Below are 20659 nucleotides of genomic sequence, written 5' to 3'. Positions count from 1 at the left end.
CTTGCTTCAGCAGACATATCTAATAAGAGGTTGCCATGATAGATGCCAATTTGTTGCTGCCTGTGTTCTACTCTAAGACTTTCATGGCTTCAAGTTTATAATTTAGGTCTTTAATTAATTTTGAATTTATTTTCGTTTATGTTGTAAGAAAGTGGTCCAGTTTCATTCTTTGGCATGTTGCTGTCCAGTTTTTCCAGCATTATTTGCTGAAGCAACTGGTTTTTTCACATTGGATATTATTTACTGCTTAGTGGAAGATTAATTGACCACATAGTTGTAGGTTCATTTTGTGAGTTTCTCTACTGTCCTATTGATCTACGTGTCTATTTTTGTGGCAGTACCATATTGTTTTGATCATTACAGCTTTGTAACACAACTTGAGGAAGGGGATTATGATGCCTCCAGCTTTGCTTTTTTTTTCAAGGTTGCTTTGGCTATGTAGGGTCTTTTATGGTCCCATACAAATTTTGTTGTTGTTGTTGTTCTAGCTCTGTGAAAAATGCTGAAGATATTTTGATAGGGATTGCATTAAATATGTAAATTGCTATGATTGGTATAGATATAACAATATTTGTTCTTCTAATCCATGAGTATGGAATGTTTTTCCATTTCTTTGTGTCGTCTTCAGTTTCTGTCATCAATATATAATGGTTTTCGGAGTATAGGTCATTTGCATCTTTGGTTAAATCTATTCTTATATATTGTACTATTTTGAAGGCAATTGTAAGTGGGATTGTTTCCTTAGTTTCTCTTTCTGCTGCTTTATTATTGGTGTATGGAAAGGCAACAGAGTTCTGTACTTTAGTTTTGTATTATGTGACTGAAGTCATTTATCAGTTCTAGCAGTGAAATCCTTCACATTTTCTATATATAGTATCATGTCTCCTGTAAATAGTGTGATTTATACTTCTTCCATTCTGATTTTGATGCTTTAATTTCTATTGGTTGATTTCTGTGGATAGAACTTCCAATAAAATGTTAAGTAACAGTGGTGAGAGTGAACTTCCCTGTCTTGTTCCTGACCTTACAGGGAAAGCTGTTTTTTCCCCATTGAGTATCAGATTAGCTGTGTATTTTTCATAGGTGGCCTTTATTATGTTGAGGTATGTTCCTTCCAAGCTTACTTTTGTGAAGGTTTTTATCAGTAATGTATGTTGTACTTTGTCAAATGTTTTTTTTTCCTGCATCTAATAAAATGATCATAAGGCTCTTATCCTTTCTTTTTTAAAAACCTTTTAACATTTATTCTTTTTTTGAGAGACAGAGAGAGTATGGGTGGGGGAAGGAGAGGGAGAGAGGGAGATGCAGAATCTGAAACAGGCTTCAGGCTCTAAGCTGTCAGCACAGAGCCTGATGTGGGGCTTGAACTCACAAACTGTGAGATCATGACCTGAGCCAAAGTCAGAGGCTTAACCGACTGAGCCACCCAGGTGCCCCTATCCTTTCTTTTATTAATGTGATGTATTAGGTTGACTTGTGAATAGTAAACCACCCTTCCATCTCAGGAATAAGCCACAATTGATCATGGTGAATGATTTTTTTAGTGTATTGTTGGATTTGGTTTGCTAGTATTTTGTTGAGAATTTTTGCATCCATGCTCATCAGGGATATTGGCCTGTAATTCTCTTTTTTAGTGGAGTCTTTGTTTTTGGTGTCAGTGTAATGCTAGACTAATAGAATGAGTTTTGAAGTTTTCCTTCCTTTTCTATTTTTTGGAATACTTTGAGAAGAATAGGTATGATCTGCTCTGTAAATGTTTGGTAGAATTCCCCTGTGAAGCCATCTGGCCCTGGACTTTTGTTTTTTGGAAGGCTTTGTTTGTTTTGTTTAATGTTTATTTATTTTGAGAGAGAGAGAGAGAGAGAGAGAGAAAGAGAGAGAGAGAATGTGCATGGGAGGGGCAGAGAGAGAGAAAGAATCCCAAGCAGGCGCCATGCTCACAGTGCAGAAACCAACACAGGGCTCGATCTCAACAACTGTGGGATCATGAGCTGAGATGAAATCAAGAGTTGGACACTTAACCAACTGAGCCACCCACGTGTCCCTATTGGGAGGTTTTTAATTACTAAATCAATTATTTTGCCAGTTATCAGCCTGTTAAATTATTCTATTTATTCCTGTTCCAGTTTTGGTAGTTTATATGTGTGTAGGAATTTGTCTATTTCTTCCATGTTGTCCAGTTTGTTTGCATATAATTTTTCCTAATATTCTCGTATAATTGCATTTCTGTGGTGTTGGTTGTCATTTCTCCTCTTTCATTTTTGAATGTATTTATTTGGGTCCTTTCTCTTTTGTTTTTGGTAAACCTGTCAAAAGGTTAATCAATTTTATTCAAAAAACAAGCTCCTGGTTTCATTGATCTGTTCTACTGTTTTTTAGGTTCTATATCATTTATTTCTGCTCTAATCTTTAGTATTTCCTTCATTCTGCTGGTCTTAGGCTTAATTTATTGTTATTTATCTAGTTCCTTTATGTGTAATATTCAGTGGTTTATTTGAGATTTTTTTTATCTCTTGATGTAGGCCTGTGTTGCTATATACTTCCCTCTTAGGACCATTTTACTGCATCCCAAAGGTTTTGGATCACTGTGTTTTCATTTGCATTGTTTCCATGTATTTATACATTTCTTCTTTGATTTTCTGGTTGACCCATTATTGTTACATGCTGTTTAACCTAAATACATTTGTGGTCTTTCCAAAACTTATTTTATTGACTTCTAGTCGATAGCAGTTTGGTTAGAAAAGGTGCAAAGCAAGAGAAGTGACATAACATACAAGAGATCTTCCATAAGATTAACAGCAGATTATTTTTAAGATACTTTGGAGGCTTGAAGGTAGTGAGCTAATATATTCAAAATGTTAACTGAAAACAAACTGTTAACCAAGAAAATTGTATCTGCCAAACCTGTCTTTCAAAAGTGAGAGAGAAATGAGACACTCACAGATAAATGGTGAAGGATTTTGTTACCACTAGACCTGTTCTCCAAGAAATTCTCAAAGAAGTCTTGTATAGTGAAATGAAAGGACACACATACTAACTTGAAGTAGCATGAAAAAATAAAATTTCAATCAAAATAAATACATGGGTAGTTATAAGAGTCATTACTGTAGCAACAGTTAGGAACTCTACTTTTTGGTTTCTATGTAACTTAAAAAGTTAATATATTAAAAATTTTTAACTAACAATTAGTATTTTTGAAACTTTGGTTTATAAATGAATATTTGGTTTTCTACACAATTTAAGAGATGAAATGCATTGAAAAGAACTAAAACATTTAAATGTTTTAATATTAAAAAGCAAGTAAACACAAAAGAATACAGTAATTTAGGAAATGAGAGACAAAAATCTCTAAGGCATATAGAAACCAAATATCTAAATGACAGAAATTCCCTATTATCAGGAATTATTTCTTTAAGTTAAAAAAAATTAGAGAGAGAGAGAGAGAACATATAAGCAGGGGAGAGGGGCAAAGGGAGAGAGAATCTTAAGCATGGTGAGCATGGATCCCAGTGTAAGGTTCAGTCTCACAAACCAGGGATCAGGAAATTAGCTGAAATCAAGAATCAGACACTCTGGGGGGGGGGGTTGGGGAGCCAAGATGCAGGAACATCAAGGAAGTTCTTTTTGCATTTTGCATCCATGAAATACAGCCAGATCAACAATAAACCATCCTGTACAAGTAGGAAACTGATCTGAGGATTAACACAACAACCTGCACAACCTGAACCACAGAACTCAGCAGGTACATGATGTGGACAGGTGAAGTGGGGGAGAGAGAAGCTGTGGAAGGCAGGGAGCTGTTTTTGCTTGCAGGGAGAGGATGGAGACAAAGGGGAGAGTACAGGAAAAACACCCCTCCCCAAAAGCAGCTGGAGAGAAAGTGGAAAAGTGGAAACAGCTGCAGGGTCTGAACTAAAAAGGGAGAAAGGAGAAAGGCGAGGGTATGAATTCCATTAAGACTCTATAAACAGCGGGAGTGCAGAGTCTGAAACTCCACAGCTCGATATATGGTGATGCTCTGGTGGGAATGGTAAATCCCCAGGAGCAGAATGAAGTCCAGGGGGTCTACGGGCCACATGGGGAGCGGCAGATCCCCTGCTTGGAGGACGTTTGGTAGAGTCATGTGGACTCCCCACGGGTAAAGGTCCCAGCAGACCCTGGACAATGGCCACACCCACTGGTGTTGGAGTGAGGACATTAAAGGTGAAGCCTGGTACCAGAGATGTGTGTGATTTGCCATAATCCCTGAAACACTGCTGCTACATGATCACGTGATTTTTTTCTGGGACGAGCTGGCACCCAGCCACAGTATCTGGGCATTGGCAGCAGCACAGTCTCACAAACGTTCCTGGGTGCAGTTGGCACCCGACCAATGTCCGGTGATGCTCTCCTGCAGGGGGTCAGAATGTGTCAAAGCCACAGTCTCAGAAAGGAGGGCTCAGGAAACACAGCTGCATCTGAGATAAAACTCAAGAGGGAGGTGCTGCTTGGCAACCTGATGGCTTGGTCATGGACAGTGTAAAAGCAAGAAGTAGATGGAAGCTGAAGACAAAGAACGGGTGTGCAATTGCTGATTGGGGAGAACAGAGTTCTGATACTAGAGACTGGGTAGCTGGGTGATGCCATTTTCACCGCTATAACTGAGCTGTGATCTCACATGAGTGCCACGGCAGCAAGGATGGATGATGCAGAGCAATGAATCAGTGATATACAGGACAAACATGGCAAATAATGAAGCAGAAAAAAAGAGGGAGACTAAGGCAAAAGAGCACGATTTAATAATTAGAGAAATCATTGACTCATTAAAAAGGAAAAACATCAGAACCATAGGGGTCCCAGAAGAGAAAGAGAGAGAAAAAGTGACAGAAAGGTTATGTGAGCAAATCATAGAAGAAAACTTTCCTAACCTGGGGAAAGACACAGACATCAAAATCCAGGAACAGAGGACTCCCATTAGATTCAACAAAAACCGAACATTAACAAGGCATATCAGAGTCAAATTCACAAAATACTCAGGCAAGGAAAGAATCATGAAAGCAGCAAGGGGAAAAAAAGCCCTTAACCTACAAGGGAAGACAGATCAGGTTTGAAGCAGACCTATCCACAGAAACTTGGCCGGCCAGAAAGGAGTGGCAGGATATAATCAATGTACTGAATCAGAAAAATATGCAGCCAAGAATTCTTTACCCAGCAAGGTTGTTATTCAAAGTTAAAGGGCAGATAAAAAGTTTCTCAGACAAACAAAAACTAAAGGAGATTGTGACCGCTAAACCAACCTTGCAACAAATTTTAAGGGGGGGCTCTGTGAGGGGAGAAAAGACAAAAAAAAGACCAAGAGCAACAAATACAAGAAAGGACCAAAGAACACCACCAGAAACTCCAGCTCTACAATAAACATAATGGTGATAAATTCATATCTTTCTGTACTCTAAATGTCAATGGGCTAGATACTCCAATCAAAAGACATAGGTTAACAGAATGGATAAGAAAACAAGATCCATCTATATGCTGTTTACAGGAGACCCACTTTAGACCTAAAGAAACCTTCTGATTGAAAGTAAAGGGATGGAGAAATATCTATCATGCTAATGGCCAACAAAAGAAAGCCAGAGTATCCATACTTATGTCAGACAATATAGACTTTAAAATAAAGACTGTAACAAGAAATGAAGAAGGACATTATATCATAATCAATGGGTCTATCCACCAAGAAGACCTAACAATTGTAAACACTTATGCATCAAATGTGGTAGCACCCAAATATGTAAATCAATTAAACACAAACATAAAGGAACTCATTGATAATAATACCATAATAGTAGGGGAATTCACACCCCACTTACATCAATGGACAGATCATCTAAACAGAAAATCAACAAGGAAAAAATGACTTTGAATGACACACGGGACCAGATGGACTTAACAGATATATTCAGAACATTTCATTCTAAAGCAACAGAATACACATTCTTCTCGAGTGCATATGGAACATTCTCCACAACAGATCACATACTGGAACAACAATCAGCCTTAAACAAGTAAAAAAGATCGAGATCATACCGTGCATACTTTCAGACCACAACACTATGAAACTAGGTATCAACCACAAGAAAAAATTTGAAGATGTAACAAATACTTGGAGACTAAAGAACATCCTACTGAAGAGTGAATGCACTAACCAAGAAGTTAAGGAGTAAATTAAAAATTACATGGAAGTCAATGAAAATGATAACAATGCAGCCCAAAACTTCTGGGACACAGCAAAGGTGGTCATGAGAGGAAAGTATATAGCAATCCATGCTTTCCTAAAGAAGGAAGGAAGGAAGGTCTCAGATACACAACCTAATCTTACACCTTAAAGAGATGGAGAAAGAACAGCAAATAAAACATAAAATTGGCAAAATACAGAAAATAGTAAAGATTAGAGCAGAAATCAGTGCTATCAAAACAAAACAACAAAAAAAAACCCACAGTAGAACAGACCAATGAAACCAGAAGCTTGTTCTTTGAAAGAATTAACAAAATTGATAAACCACTAGCCAGTTTGATCAAAAAGAAAAAGGAAAGAAACATATAAATTACCATATATACATATAAACATATAAACTAGAAACATATAAACTACCAAAACTGAAACAGGAAAAAGAGAAAATTTGAACAGAGCCAAAACCAGTAAATAAATCGAATTAGTAATAAAGAAAATCTCCATAAAAACAAGAGTCCAGGGACAGATGGCTCTCCAAGGGAATTATACCAAAGTTTTAATGAAAAGTTAACACCTATTCTCTTGAAGCTGTTCCAAAAAATATAAGTGGAAGGAAAACTTCCAAAGACTTTTTATGAAGCCAGCATTACCTTGATTCCAAAACCAAATACCTCACTAAAAAGGAGAATTAGATACCAATTTCCCTGATGAACATGGATGCAAAAATCCTCAACAAGATGTTATTCAACCAAATCCAACAATATATTAAAAAAAATATTCACCACGACCAAGAGGGTTTATACCTGGGATGCAGGGCTGATTCAATATCTGCAAAACAATGAATGTGATTCATCACATCAGTAAAAGCAAGGACAAGGACCACATGATCCTCTCAATAGTTTCAGAGAAAGCATTTGACAAAATGCTTTCCTTGATAAAAACCCTCAAGAAAATAGAGAGAGAAGGATCATACCTCCAGATCATAAAAGCCATGTATGAAAGAACCGATGATAATATCATTCTCAATGGGGAAAAGCTGAGTGCTTTCTCCCTAAGGTCAGAAAAAGACAAGGATATCCACTCTAGCCTCTGTTATTCAATATAGTATTGGAAGTATTAGCCTCAGCAATCAGACAAGACAAAGAAATAAAAGGCATCAAAATAGGCCAGGAGGAGGTCAAACTTTCACTCTTCACAGATGACATGACACTCTGTATGGAAAACCCAAAAGTTTCCACCAAAAAACTGCCAGAACTGATTCATGAATTCAGCAAAGTAGCAAGATATAAAATCAATGCACAGAAATTGGTTGCATTCCTATACACCAACAATGAATCAACAAAAAGTGAAATCAAGGAATCAATACCATTTACAATTGCACCAAAAACCATAAGATAGCTAGGAATAAATCTAATGAAGGAAGTGAAAAATCTATATACTGAAAACTATAGAAAGCTTATGAAATAAATTCAAGAAGACACAAAAAAATGGACAAGGATTTCATGCTCCTGGATAGGTAGAACAAATATTATTAAAATGTTGATATCACCCAAAGCAATCTACATATTCAATGCAATCCCTATCAAAATAACACCAGCATTCTTCACAGAGCTAGAACAAACAATCCTAAAATTTGTGTGGAACCAGAAAAGATCCTGAATAGCCAAAGCGATCTTGAAAAAGAAAAACAAAGTGGGAGGCATCACAATCCTGGATTTAAAGCTGTATTACAAAGCTGTAATCATCAAGACAGTATGGTACTGGCACAAAAATAGACACACAGATCAATGGAACAGAACAGAGAACCCAGAAATGTACCCACAAACATATGGCCAACTAATCTTTGACAAAGCAGGAAAGAATATCCAATCGAATAAAGACAGTCTCTTCAGCAAGTGGTGCTGGGAAAACTGGACAGCGAAATGTGGAAGAATGAACCTGGACCACTTTCTTACATCATACTCAAAAACTCAAAATGGATGAAAGACCTATATGTAAGACAGGAAGCCATCAAAATTCTCGAGGACAAAGCAGGAAAAAACCACTTTGATCTTGACCACAGTAATTCTCACTCAACAGGTCTCCAGAGGGAAGGGAAACAAAAGCAAAAATGAACTTTTAGGACCTCATCAAAATCAAATGCTTCTGCACAGTGAAGGAAACAATCAGCAAAACTAAAAGGCAACTGATGGAATTTATTTGCAAATGACATATCAGATAAAGGGTTGGTATCCAAAATCTATAAAGAACTAATCAAACTCAACACTCAAAATACAAATAATCCAGTGAAGAAATGGGCAAGAGACATGAATAGACACTTCTGCAAAGAAGACATCCACATGGAAAACAGACACATGAAAAAATGGTCAACATCACTCATCATCAGGGAAATACAAATCAAAACCACAATGAGATACCACCTCACACCTGTCAGAATGGCTAACATTAACAACTCAGACAACAACAGATATTGGCTAAGATGCAGAGAAATAGGATCTCTTTCATACTGGTAGTGGGAATGCCAACTGGTACAGCTACTCTGGAAAACATTATGGAGGTTCCTCAAAAAATTAAAAATAGAACTACTGTATGACCCAGCAATCACACTACTAGGTATTCATCCAAAGGATACAGGGATGTATTGAAGGGACACATGCACCCCAATTTTTATAGCAGCACTATCAACAATGGCCAAAGTATGGAAAAAGCCCAAATGTCCATCGATGGATGAGTGGATAAAGAAGATGTGGTATATATATATATATATATATATATATATATATATATATACATACACAATGGAGTATCACTTGGCAATCAAAAAGAATAAAATCTTGCCATTTGCAACTACGTGGACGGAACTGGAGGGTATTATGCTAAGCGAAATTAGTCAGAGAAAGACAAAGATAATATGACCTCACTCATATGAAGACTTCAAGACACAGAATAGATAAGCATAAGGGAAGGGAAAAAATAATATAAAAACGTGGAGGGGGTCAAAACATAAGAGACTCTTAAATATGGAGAACAAATAGAGTGTTACTGGAGGGATTTGGGAGTGGGGATGGGCTAAATGTTTATGGGGCATTAAGAAATCTCCTGAAATCACTGTTGCACTATATGCTAACTAATTTGGATGTAAATTAAAAATGTAAAAGTTAAAAAAAAGAAGCATTTCAAATCAATAACTAAATGTGTAATTTAGGAAACTAGAGAAAGAAGAACAAACTAAAGTAAAGGTAGCAGAAAGAAGGAAATGATAAAGATTACAGCAGAGTTACAGAAAAAAAAAACTAGAGAAAAGAAAATGTATAGGAAAAAAAACAATGTTAGTTCTTTTAAAAAGTTGACAAAATTGAAAACCCTTTAGCTAGGTTGTCTAATAAAAGAGACTCAAGTTGCTGAAATAAAAAATGAAATTTGGTGCAGTACTACAAATTCTAAATAAATAAAGATTATAAGAGAGTACTATGAACAATTGTATGCAAACAAATTGATAACCTAAATGAAATGAACAAATTCCTGGAAACCTAATATTTACCATGAATAAATTATGAAGACAGAAAATCTAAATAGATCTATAACTAGTAAGGGGATTGAATCAATAAGACTCTTCTGACCAGTTAAAACCATGGACCTAATGGCTTCACTTGTGAATTCTGCCTAACTTCTTTTTTGTTTCTCCACAATTTATTTTTTATTTTTAAATTTTTCCCTCTTTTTTAAAAATAGAATTTATTGTCAAATTGGCTCACACAAAGTGTATAAAGTGTACTCTTTCTTGGGTTTTGGGGTAGATTCCCGTGGTTCATTGTTCACATACAACACCCAGTGTTAATCTACCAAACTTTTAAAGAATTAATGACAATCTTTCTCAAATGTTTCTAAAAAAATTAAAAGGAAGGAACACTTCCTGACTTATTCTGTAAGGCTAGTTTTATCCCGATGCCAAAGTCAGAAAAAAAAATGCAAGGAAAGAAAAACATATCAATATCCCTTATGAGCACTAATTCAAAAATCCTCAACAAAATAGTAGGGAACAATTCAGCAACATAGTAAGAGGATTTTACATCATGACCAAGTAAGATTTATTATTTGAATTCAAGGATATTTCAGCATATGAACATTGGTCAATATACTGTACCATATTAGCAGAATGATGGGAAAAATCACATGATCATCTTGTTTAATGTAGAAATCAATTGAGAAAATTCAACACCCTTCTATGATAAAAATATATACTATACTGGGGATAGCAGGAAACTACCTTAATATAATATAATCCATATATGAAAAACCAAGAGCAAAAATCATACTCTATGGTGAAAGACTGAAAACTTCTCTTCTAAGATCAGAAATACAGAAAGGATGCCGTCTGTCAACACTTCTATTCAGCATAGTGGTGGAAGCTGCAGCCAGAGCAATTATACAAGAAAAAGAAATAAAATGCATCCAAATTGAAAAAAAGAGGTAAAATTATCTGTTTACAGATGACATAATCTTATATATAGAAAACTTTAATGATTCCACACTCAAAAAAAAAAAAAAACCTCTCTGGTGCTAATAAATGATTTCAGTGATGTAGCAAGATATAAAGTAACACAAAAATCAATTGCATTTCTAGGCATTAACAATGTACAATTTAAAAAGTAACTCAAAAAAGTTCCACTTAAAATAACATGAAAAGTTAGGAATTAACTTTACCAAGGAAGTTAAATACTTGTACAGTAAAAACTACAAAACATTACTGAAAAAAATTAAAGAAGACATAAATAAATGGCAACAAAACTGTTCATAGATTGGTGGCATTAATACTGTTAAGATGTCGGGGCACCTGGGTGGCTCAGTCAGTTAAGCATCTGACTTCAGCTCAGGACATGATCTCACAGTTTGTGAGTTTGAGTCCCACATCAGGCTCTGTGCTGACAGCTGAGAGCCCGGATCCCGATTCAGATTCTGTGTCCCCCTCTCTCTCTGTTCCTTCCCTGCTCATGCTCTCTCTCTCTCTGTCTCTTTCTCAGAAATAAATAAATAAATAAATAAATAAATAAATATTAAAAAGTACTGTTAAGATGTGAATACTACCCAGAGTGATACATAGATTCAGGAAATCTCTATAAAATCCCAATGATTTTATTTCCAAAACTAGAAAACCCATCCTATAATACATCTGGTATCTCAAGGGATCCAAAATAGTTAAAATAATCTTAAAAAAGAACAAAGCTGGAGGACCCACAATTCCTGATTTCAAAACTTACTGCAAAGTTACAGGAATCAAAACAGTGTGTCACTATCATAAAGACAAACATACAGACCAATGAAAAAATTAGAGAAGCCAGAAATAAATTTTTGCATACGTCAAATAATTTTTGATAAGGCTGTCAAGATCATTCAATGATGAAAAAACTGTCTTTTTTGAAAAAATATTTTTAATGTTTTATTTATTTAGACATAGAGAGAGGGAGACACAGAATCCAAAGCAGGCTCCAGGCTCTGAGCTGTCAGCACAGAGCCCGACGCGGGGTTCGAACTCACAAACCACGAGATCATGACCTGAGCCGAAGTCAGACACTCAACCAACTGAGCCACCCAGGCGCCCCTTGAAAGAACTGTTTTTTCAAGAAATTGTGCTGGGAATATTGGTTATTTACATGCAAAAGAATGGAATTGGGCCTTTACCTAACACCACATATAATAACTCAAAAATGATAAAAACCTAAATGTGAGACCTAAAACTATAAAATTCTTAGAAGAAAAAAGGCAAAAGCTTCATGACATTGGTTTGGAAGTGATTTCTTGAGTATAACACTGAAAGCACAAGCAACAAAAGAAAAACCAGACAAATTAGATTTCATGAAAAAAAATTTAAAATGTGCATCAAAAGATGATGTCGACAGAATAAAAAAGCAACCAACAGAATGGGAGAAAATATTTGCAAATCATATATCTGACAAGTGATTAATATCCACAGTTATATAGAGATATCCTAAAATTTAATAACAACACAAATAATGATTAAAAATGGGCAAAATATTTAAATAGACATTTCTCCAAAGAATATGTAAAAATGCCCAATAAGTTCGTGAAAGGATGTTCAAGATCACCAATCATTAAGGGAATGCAAATCAAAGCTTCATTTGGATACACCATTTCACACTCATTAGGACAGGACCCATTAAAAAAACAGAAGAAAACATAACAGAAGATAACGTGTATTGCCCAGGACGTGGAGACATTGAAACTCTTGTGCACTATTGGTGGGAATGTAAATTGGTACAGCTGCTGTGGAAAGCAATAAAGCAGTTCCACACACATACAAAAATGGAATTACCATATGATGAAGCAATTACACTTCTGGGTATATGCTCAAAAGAATTGAAAGCAGAGTCTAGAAGAGATATAGTACTTCCATGTTTGTTAACAGAATTATGTCATTAAATCTAAAACATGGAAGCAACACAAGTGTCCACTGTTGGATGAATGGATAAGCGAAATTTGGTATAAATACACCGTGGAATATTATTGGCCTTAGAAAGGAAGAAAATTCTGACATATATAGCACAACATAGATGAACCTTAAGGATATTATGCTAAGTGAAAGAAGCCTACTTAGAGTAGTCCAAACCACATTGACAGAAAATAGAATGGTGGTTTACATGGGCTGTGGAAGGGGGTGGATTTTAAGTTATTGTTTAAAGTATATATAGTTTCAATTTTACAAGATAAAGAGATTTATAAAGGTGGATGGTGATGATGGCTGGATAACATTATGATTATATTTAACAGCACTAAACTGTACACTTAAAATTGGTTAAGATGGTAAATTTTATGTTAGGTGCATTTCACCACAATAAAAAAATTAGGTGAAAAAAGGAAATTTATTTTTTAGGTAATTTATATCTATGCAGATAAAGCAGTAATCTACAAAAATTAATTACATATATAGTAGTTGTTTTATGTAAACATTTAAATTGTTACTTTCTTCTTGAGGGTTTTCATCTTTAGCATAAAGGAACACAATATTGATTCTAGCATTAAATAGAATTTGTTACAAGCATTTTTTTTTTCTGAGCCATGGGTTACTTTCTGGAAATCATCACTGCCATACAAATATAAGTGTTCCAGTTCCAAGTTCTTGGAACTTGTATCGTCTTGTATTTGTAGCTTGAACAACATATATTGTCTTTTGAAACTTTGTTTCCATATTTTCATATACAATGAAACTACTATTACATGTGAGGATCACTCTAAAGGGTAATTGTTAAGATCAAATATTTTGATAATGATTCATGCAATTGCTAACCCTACATATAAATGCAATGTCAATAAACATGGTTTTTCCCCTTCTTCTACATCTGGGGTATATTAAAGGTCAGGGCTTATTTTAGATGAATTTTGAACATCAGCACCTAGTTGTTACTCAGGAATCTCAATCTTAATTTGTCACAAACTGGTATCACTGCCACCACCTCATCTCCATTCTCCTTCTTTATATTTCAACTTGCTTAGTGGCACCATCATCTTCCCAAATCAGAAAGCTGGGAATTGAACTAAGCTTTTACTACTTCCTTTCCTCCCACATCAAATAATCCAGTATTCCAGCCATTTTTGTCTTAATAGCTTTCAAATGTGTATTCTCTTCTTCATTCTTACTACTTACTGTTTTATTTCAAGCTCTTTGGAATTAGATTCTGGACCACCATAACTGTGTCTTAACAGATGTTCTATCCTTCTTTTTCCCTGTCCCTTCTCCTTAAACCCATCCTCCACACCACCACTAGAGTTATTTCTCTAAAGTGCAGTCACATTGCTACCATGCTTAAAACTTTTTAAAGGTTACCCATTACCTCTGGGATGAGGTCTAAATTTTCTAATATGGCAAACAATTTTATTGCTTACTTTTTAAAAAATGTTTTTATTTTTTGGAGAGAGGGACACAGAAAGAGGGAGACTGAGGATCTGAAGCAGGCACCGCGCTATTAGTGCAGAGCCCCATGTGAGGCTCAAATTCACAAACTGCGACATCATAACCTGAGCCAGTCTGACGCTTAACTGACTGAGCCACTCAGGCACCTCTCTTGCTTGTTTTTCCAATCTAACTTTTCATCAGCGCATCACACCAGGTATTATACGCATACCAAACTATGGGTGGTTTCCCCAAATGTGCAATGATCTTTCTTAGCTGACTTTAAGAATAGAAACTTGAAAATAGAAGGAGCAATATTGTTTATTGAAATCTGAGGCTTTATGGATGAGATAGATTTTGAGTTGAGGGAAGGTACCAAAAAGAATATGGTGCCTATATATACAAGTAAGTCAATGTAGGGGAAAAGTTGGGAGATTCACCTCGATGGAGCAGAGGGTTGAATTTCAATAATAAAAATGAGGCATACGGAGAGAGTGGTGACAAATAGTGGAGGTCTTATAAAAATTTTTGGTAGGTCATCAGGCTTGATTGCCTGTGTGTCCTGTAGTCCTCAAAGTGTATCTGGTGTTAATTCGTCACAAAAAGTGTTTTTTCTTGGTTTTTTTTTTTTTTTTTTTTTTTTTTTTTTTTTTTTTTTTTTTTTTTTTTTTTAGTAAACCTGGCAACCCAGCCCTTGTTTCTAACTGTAAAGGAAAGAAATGTAGGCTTCTTTTAGTTAATTCACTATATTTTCAGCTTTTTTTCCATGAGCTATAAAAAATCTGTAACATTTTTTGAGTTGCTTTATGGCAGCTCCAGAGACAGCTTTATTGCATCCAATTCATTCATATCTAAAACTTCTTGGTAAATGACATATGTTATCAATTTTTCTAGTTTAGCAAGGTTGAATGGGATAAATTGTAAGTTAAGACTCCAAGATACTGATGAGTCTCAACTATTTTAATTATGTGCACCACATTCATAAAACAATAACAATAATAAACATTAACAATAAAATAACAATTGATTATGGCTGATATCAAATCTAGATTGGACATCACAATATTAAAAACATCTGTCATGAGATTTACTAAAAGTTAAGATCATCTTCTTCTGGAGACAGAGACTTATACAAAAGATGAAGAGAATTTATGGATGGAAAATATAACTGCATTTTTGAATCATTAACAATACAAAATAATTTTTATATAGTGGCTAGAAAGGAAAACAATGTGTCTTTTTTCTTATTTCAGAATCTGCCAGAAGCAAATAGGATGAATGGGGTGATTGTCACATGGTATTTTGCAGCAACATTGTTGGCCCCATGGACATGCAATGAGGAAGGGATAAAATAATAAACATATAATAAACATTGTTCAGGGATCGCTGCAATTTTTGAAGTTATTTGCTCATATCCTCAAACCTTCTTGGCTGTGCTTTTGTCCTTTCCATTTCAAGGTATTCTTTTCACTAATCAAGGGTCAAGGTTTTATCTGCTACCTGTCTGGAGGTTGAGCTGCAACAATAGGATAAAAAGAAACTTGGGAGTTAAAAGTTGTAATGAAAGAAAAAAATATTTTTATCAGAATAATTTTGATTATTTAATATAAAATACTAGATATCATGACCCTTGAAAGCTACAGACCCATGCCCAAAAAATTACTTTGATTATCTAATAATCACAACTATAAGACTGTAACCTGGGTTTCTGATAACATTAGGTTAACACAATATTTACTACGCTTGACACCTTTAATTACATGTTATTTTCAATATATAAAATTAACTCTAAATTTTTCATTATAGACTCTGATTCTTTTTTCACTTTGTAGTTGTGTGATCATAAAAAGGCTACTTTACTACATAATGTAGTCCTCATTTGTAAAATAAGAATAAAGTAAACGATGTAATTTCATCAGGTTGTTTGAGAGGGTTAAATGAACTATTACATGTAAAACTCAAGAATGCATGTCAGACAGTAAGTGCTATTAAATGTTGGTTATGAAATGGCTGCCTGAAGACTTGCATTGAAGTTTATGTATTTTTATATATTTTCTAATTTCAACATTGATGTCTTTGTTATGTAACATATTCTATTTCTAAAATATATTCAAGACTAGTAGAAAGCCACGGAAATACTCATACTGAGAACTGATTTTTTTGGCACTTTTGCTTTAAACTCTCAAAATTAGCAATGTTATTCTGATTCAGAGCCTTTTGCAACTATCTATAAATGGTCATATCAAGGCCTAGGATAAAATTTTGTTTGTCTCATTATCTATCACTGTGTAGTCATGTAAGATGAACTATGCTTCTTGGCTGTGAACAGTGTCCACTTGTGGTATAATATTTATGTGATGAAATAAGATAGTGCTGGTGCTTGTTTCTTCTATTGTTTCTACTTCATTTACAACTTGATCGGTCATTCTTTTATTCAGGGAGTACCAAGATAGTAAGTATGAACAAACAGATTGTTCCCAACTTCTTATAAAAAGTATTATTTGTAATAAAAATGATATTCTTACTAAAACCACTGTAGAAATTCAGATGGCTGTGGTTCTCAAAGTGACACAAAAGCAGAACAAGTTATCAATGGTGTGTATGTGTGTGTGTGTGTGCGTGCATGTGTGTGTATTTGTATAGGTTCTTTGTAACAGGATAAAAATGAGGTGGTAGTGGATATATTAGGAGACTCACTTTCAAGAATCAGCAATCAGGAAGTACACTTTGAACAGCTTGACAGCTTTGTTGCTTTCTGAATGGAGTTAGTAGATCGGGGTGTTAAAGTGACCTCAGAACAGGAAAAACAGAAATTGGTGGTGAACAAGTGAGCATTTGTTAATGTAGCATGCTTATATTCTTGGTATTTGAAACTTTAAAAAGTCTGCAATTGTCTCTCTCTCTCTTTCTGTTTGTGTGTGTGTGTGTGTGTGTGTGTGTGTGTGTGTGTGCATGTGTGTGTGTGTGTGTGTGTGTGATGAGATAGGGACAGGTCAGGAAATACAAAGGATGGTATAGAAGAAAAATATTTTTTCAAATGGACTTGGACTAGCTAGAACACATTGGGATTCAACGATATGGTAAAAAAAACAAAGATTACTGCAATCATGTTTATTATTCCACAATATCCCTCTTTCTCCGTATGACATTATTTCCTTTGTCTTTACCTCAAATATAATCCCCTCTTGCTACTACCTTCTTATCAACATTCTTCATTTTACTGAGGGACTCTATTACAATGGGTCAACAGTTTATATCCCATAAACATTCCACTTAATGAATCTAGGTATCTTTAGAAGTGGATTGGTTGACATGACTCATGAGAGACAAAAACTGAAATTTCATACTTTGCTTATTTAATCATTTCACATTTATTGTCTTTGATACCCAATACATCCAAACTCAGACTTAAAAACTTTGGAAAATGTAGTTTATTAATTGTCCCTCAAGTAGAAGATGAAATAAATTCAGACACAGCTGCCTCAGTTTTGTTTCCAAACCTGGAAAACATGGCATACTGCACAGACCCTGCAGCTGTTGAATGCACCACATCTACACTGGTGTCACTGTAGCAAACATTTGTGATATTTGAAAATCTAGTGAAATCTTTTTGAGAATAAAATGTCTCTTTAGTCAATTATTTAAAATTTATGATGTTGAGTGATAGTCTTAAAGTTCTCCTAAGTTTGTCTATACCAATTTTTGGACTCAAGTTGATGTTGTCTGTTTTTCTTTATCTCCTCAGATAAGATTCATCATTGATCCTGTGGTTAAATTTGAGGAGGCTAGGCCAAAGTCTCATGAGGCATCAGGAAAAATATATAACTTTGAAATTCCTACAGAAAGAAGGTCATTGGCACAGATTTTCGGTAATGGTGGCAGTAATAAAGTGCACTTTACTTTGAACTTGGGATAACTGGTTTTGCTTTGGACTGCTCACTTGGGTCATTATATATTTATGGTTGGGTCATAGAACTATACATGGTGCAGATAAAGGAAGAAGGCTGGATTCAATCTAAGACTTTGATCTTTTAACAAACCAACAATTGTTTTTTTCCCAAACTATTCAAAGAACAATGAGAAGAACACATGGTTGGCAGGAGGAACACTTTTATTTGCTTGATATTATTTATTCAGTTACATTCAATTTGAGATCTTTTACTAATTCATTTCAAAAAGAGATGCCAACTTAGTTCACCATATTTTGATTAAACACTTTCAGGACCCTAGCTTATCTAACAAGGAATCCAGCAATAGGATACCTGGGAAACACTTTAGTATTATGAAGAAATGATCAAATTGATGTATAAAGGAGTGAATTTATGGAAAGGTTTGGTGCACAGATGACCTCAGTAAAGAAATTCAGCAATTAAAAGACCTTGAGCAAGTTGACAGTATATTTGGATAGGAGATGGTTTGTTGTTATTTTAGATTGAAAATCCCCAGAAAGCTTGTCTCCCACTGTAACAAAACACAACATATCACTTTTTAAAAAGCTAGAAATAGAAAAACTGTTTATCTGTATGCAAACATACTTAATTAAGAAGCTACAAGGCAGGGCATTGCTTTGATTATCTGTAGTATATTGGTACAATATACATAAATATGCCTAAAGGTTAGGTTTAAACAAGATTTACTTCAATGAATATTAAGCAGAAGAATTAAACCTCTTTATGTATCTTAATGGCTCTATGATCAGAAAGGAAATGATACACTTGCATGGACCATTTTGAAATTAAAATATTAAAACTTCTGGCCACTTCAGTTAATGCATTTGATAACATTATACTATGAATTTAGCCTCTCCTGAACCAAGACTTACCTGTAGACTTCCTCAAATATTCAAGATATTTATAAACAAAAGACTTAATTTTGAGACAATTACTAGAAATACCAATTTAAGAGAACTTTGGTACAAAAAGCATAACACATTTGATATGCTCAGACATCTGTCACTAAGAAGACTTGTATACCTCTGTATTTAAAACACTCTGGTTATAGTAGACTATACTATATGAAAAATTTCTTCCATATCACTACTGAATCATTTTTTTATTTTTTTTTAAATATATAATACATCAGAGATTACCACTTCTTTTATGACCCCAATGCAATTTTTATTAAGTACATTGGATGCTGTCAAGAACTTCAACTAATTAAATGCTTGCATGATTTTTTATAAATAAAATCTATTTTCAAAGTTTAAGATAGGGTATTACTCTTATCTATTTTATATGGAATCATATTGTTTCTTCAGAATTGTAAATAATTTCTAGATAACTTATTAAATGATACTAGGATTTTAATAACATGGTTCTAAAACCACTATCCATGGAAGTCAATGTTAACCCTCACAAAAAGGAAGATAGTTTCAAGAGTTGTGACCTTGTTTGGTTATTTCTGAAAAGTTCAACACAGTATAATAATTAATGCACACATATTTCCAACTATTTTAATACATTGGTGACATGTGATCTGAACAATGAAAATGTTTTCTAAACATTCTTGAAACTCAGTGAGATGCCATTTTATTTGTCTTCACATAGTTTCTATTCTCCAATAGCCACTTGTTTTCCCATTAAGGTAGAAAATGGTTAAAAGCACTTTAAAGGGCACTATGTTTTTTACTTTGCATATTTTTTGAGCCTTCTACACTGCTTAATTATTAAGTGCCTATTGAAATAATGAATGAAGATGGTACAAATGGCTTGACTATATATTCTTATGTTAAGTTGGTTGTTTGATTCATTTATGGTTAGTAGAAAAGTTTTATAGCTTTTAAAATGAGTTTCTCTCACTTCTTAATTTGTTTTAATGGGGAACATACCTCCATTATCCTCATTGTAGTTGTTTGTGATGGAGATATAGAAAAGGATGTGATAAACCAGGAAAATGTGGAAATACAAAGGCTCTGAGGGAAGAATTCTCTGTTTGTGTACATCCTCTATTTGAAAAACATGATTATTTTTTGGGGAGAGGGAAATGCCTTACTTTGAAGATAATTTTCATTTAAAATTAACATGATATGTTTCACATACCCATACTTAGGAAACAATTCTTATATACTAGGATTCAAACTGTAAAGTGTTCCTTAACTAGTAAACTAGAACTTATGATAACCATATTTTCACTAATCCAAAAACATCAAAGCCATAAAATAAACATACTTCAAAAGTTTTCATACTACTATAAAAGTTCATTTGTATAAAACAACTAGGAAAAGTATCTCTTTTTTCTGGTGTTGAAGCTTGTATCTTAACAATATTATTTTTGTTACTTATTGGACATTACCCTTAAATTTATATAAGGTGGAGTAATACAACTATACTAGGTATTTACAACTGTTTCCAGAGAGGTGGTTCTCTTGGAAAAATCACAAAATTGTTCTCTATTAAAGTAAAAGCACTAGAGAGATACCAATTTTGTACTTTCACTTGGCTATAAGAATATATGTTTTATTTTAAAATGTACATTTATATTCAATTACACATCTATTAGAAAACAAAGTAATTTTTTTCAAGTTGCACATTTAGGCACACAGACCTACA

The 20659-nt window shown here is 34.4% G+C and overlaps 1 protein-coding gene across 2 annotated transcripts in view; it reads right to left on the bottom strand.

Moving 5' to 3' along the window:
- Positions 1-18210: 18210 nt before the first annotated feature.
- The window catches only part of LOC106983764 (uncharacterized), a 415282-nt gene continuing 412833 nt past the window's right edge, over positions 18211-20659 (bottom strand). For both annotated transcript variants that reach the window (XM_027053762.2, XM_027053763.2), the window contains one exon: positions 18211-18572. In XM_027053762.2, coding sequence (XP_026909563.1) covers positions 18534-18572 — 39 coding nt within the window. In that variant the 3' untranslated portion in view covers positions 18211-18533. The remainder of the gene's footprint in view (positions 18573-20659) is intronic.

The sequence above is a fragment of the Acinonyx jubatus genome, chromosome X (genome assembly GCF_027475565.1).
Source record: "Acinonyx jubatus isolate Ajub_Pintada_27869175 chromosome X, VMU_Ajub_asm_v1.0, whole genome shotgun sequence".
In the NCBI taxonomy this organism is placed as follows: Eukaryota; Metazoa; Chordata; class Mammalia; order Carnivora; family Felidae; genus Acinonyx; species Acinonyx jubatus.
The sequence above is the reverse complement of the archived record's forward strand: the minus strand, read 5'-3'. Positions and strand labels throughout refer to the sequence as shown.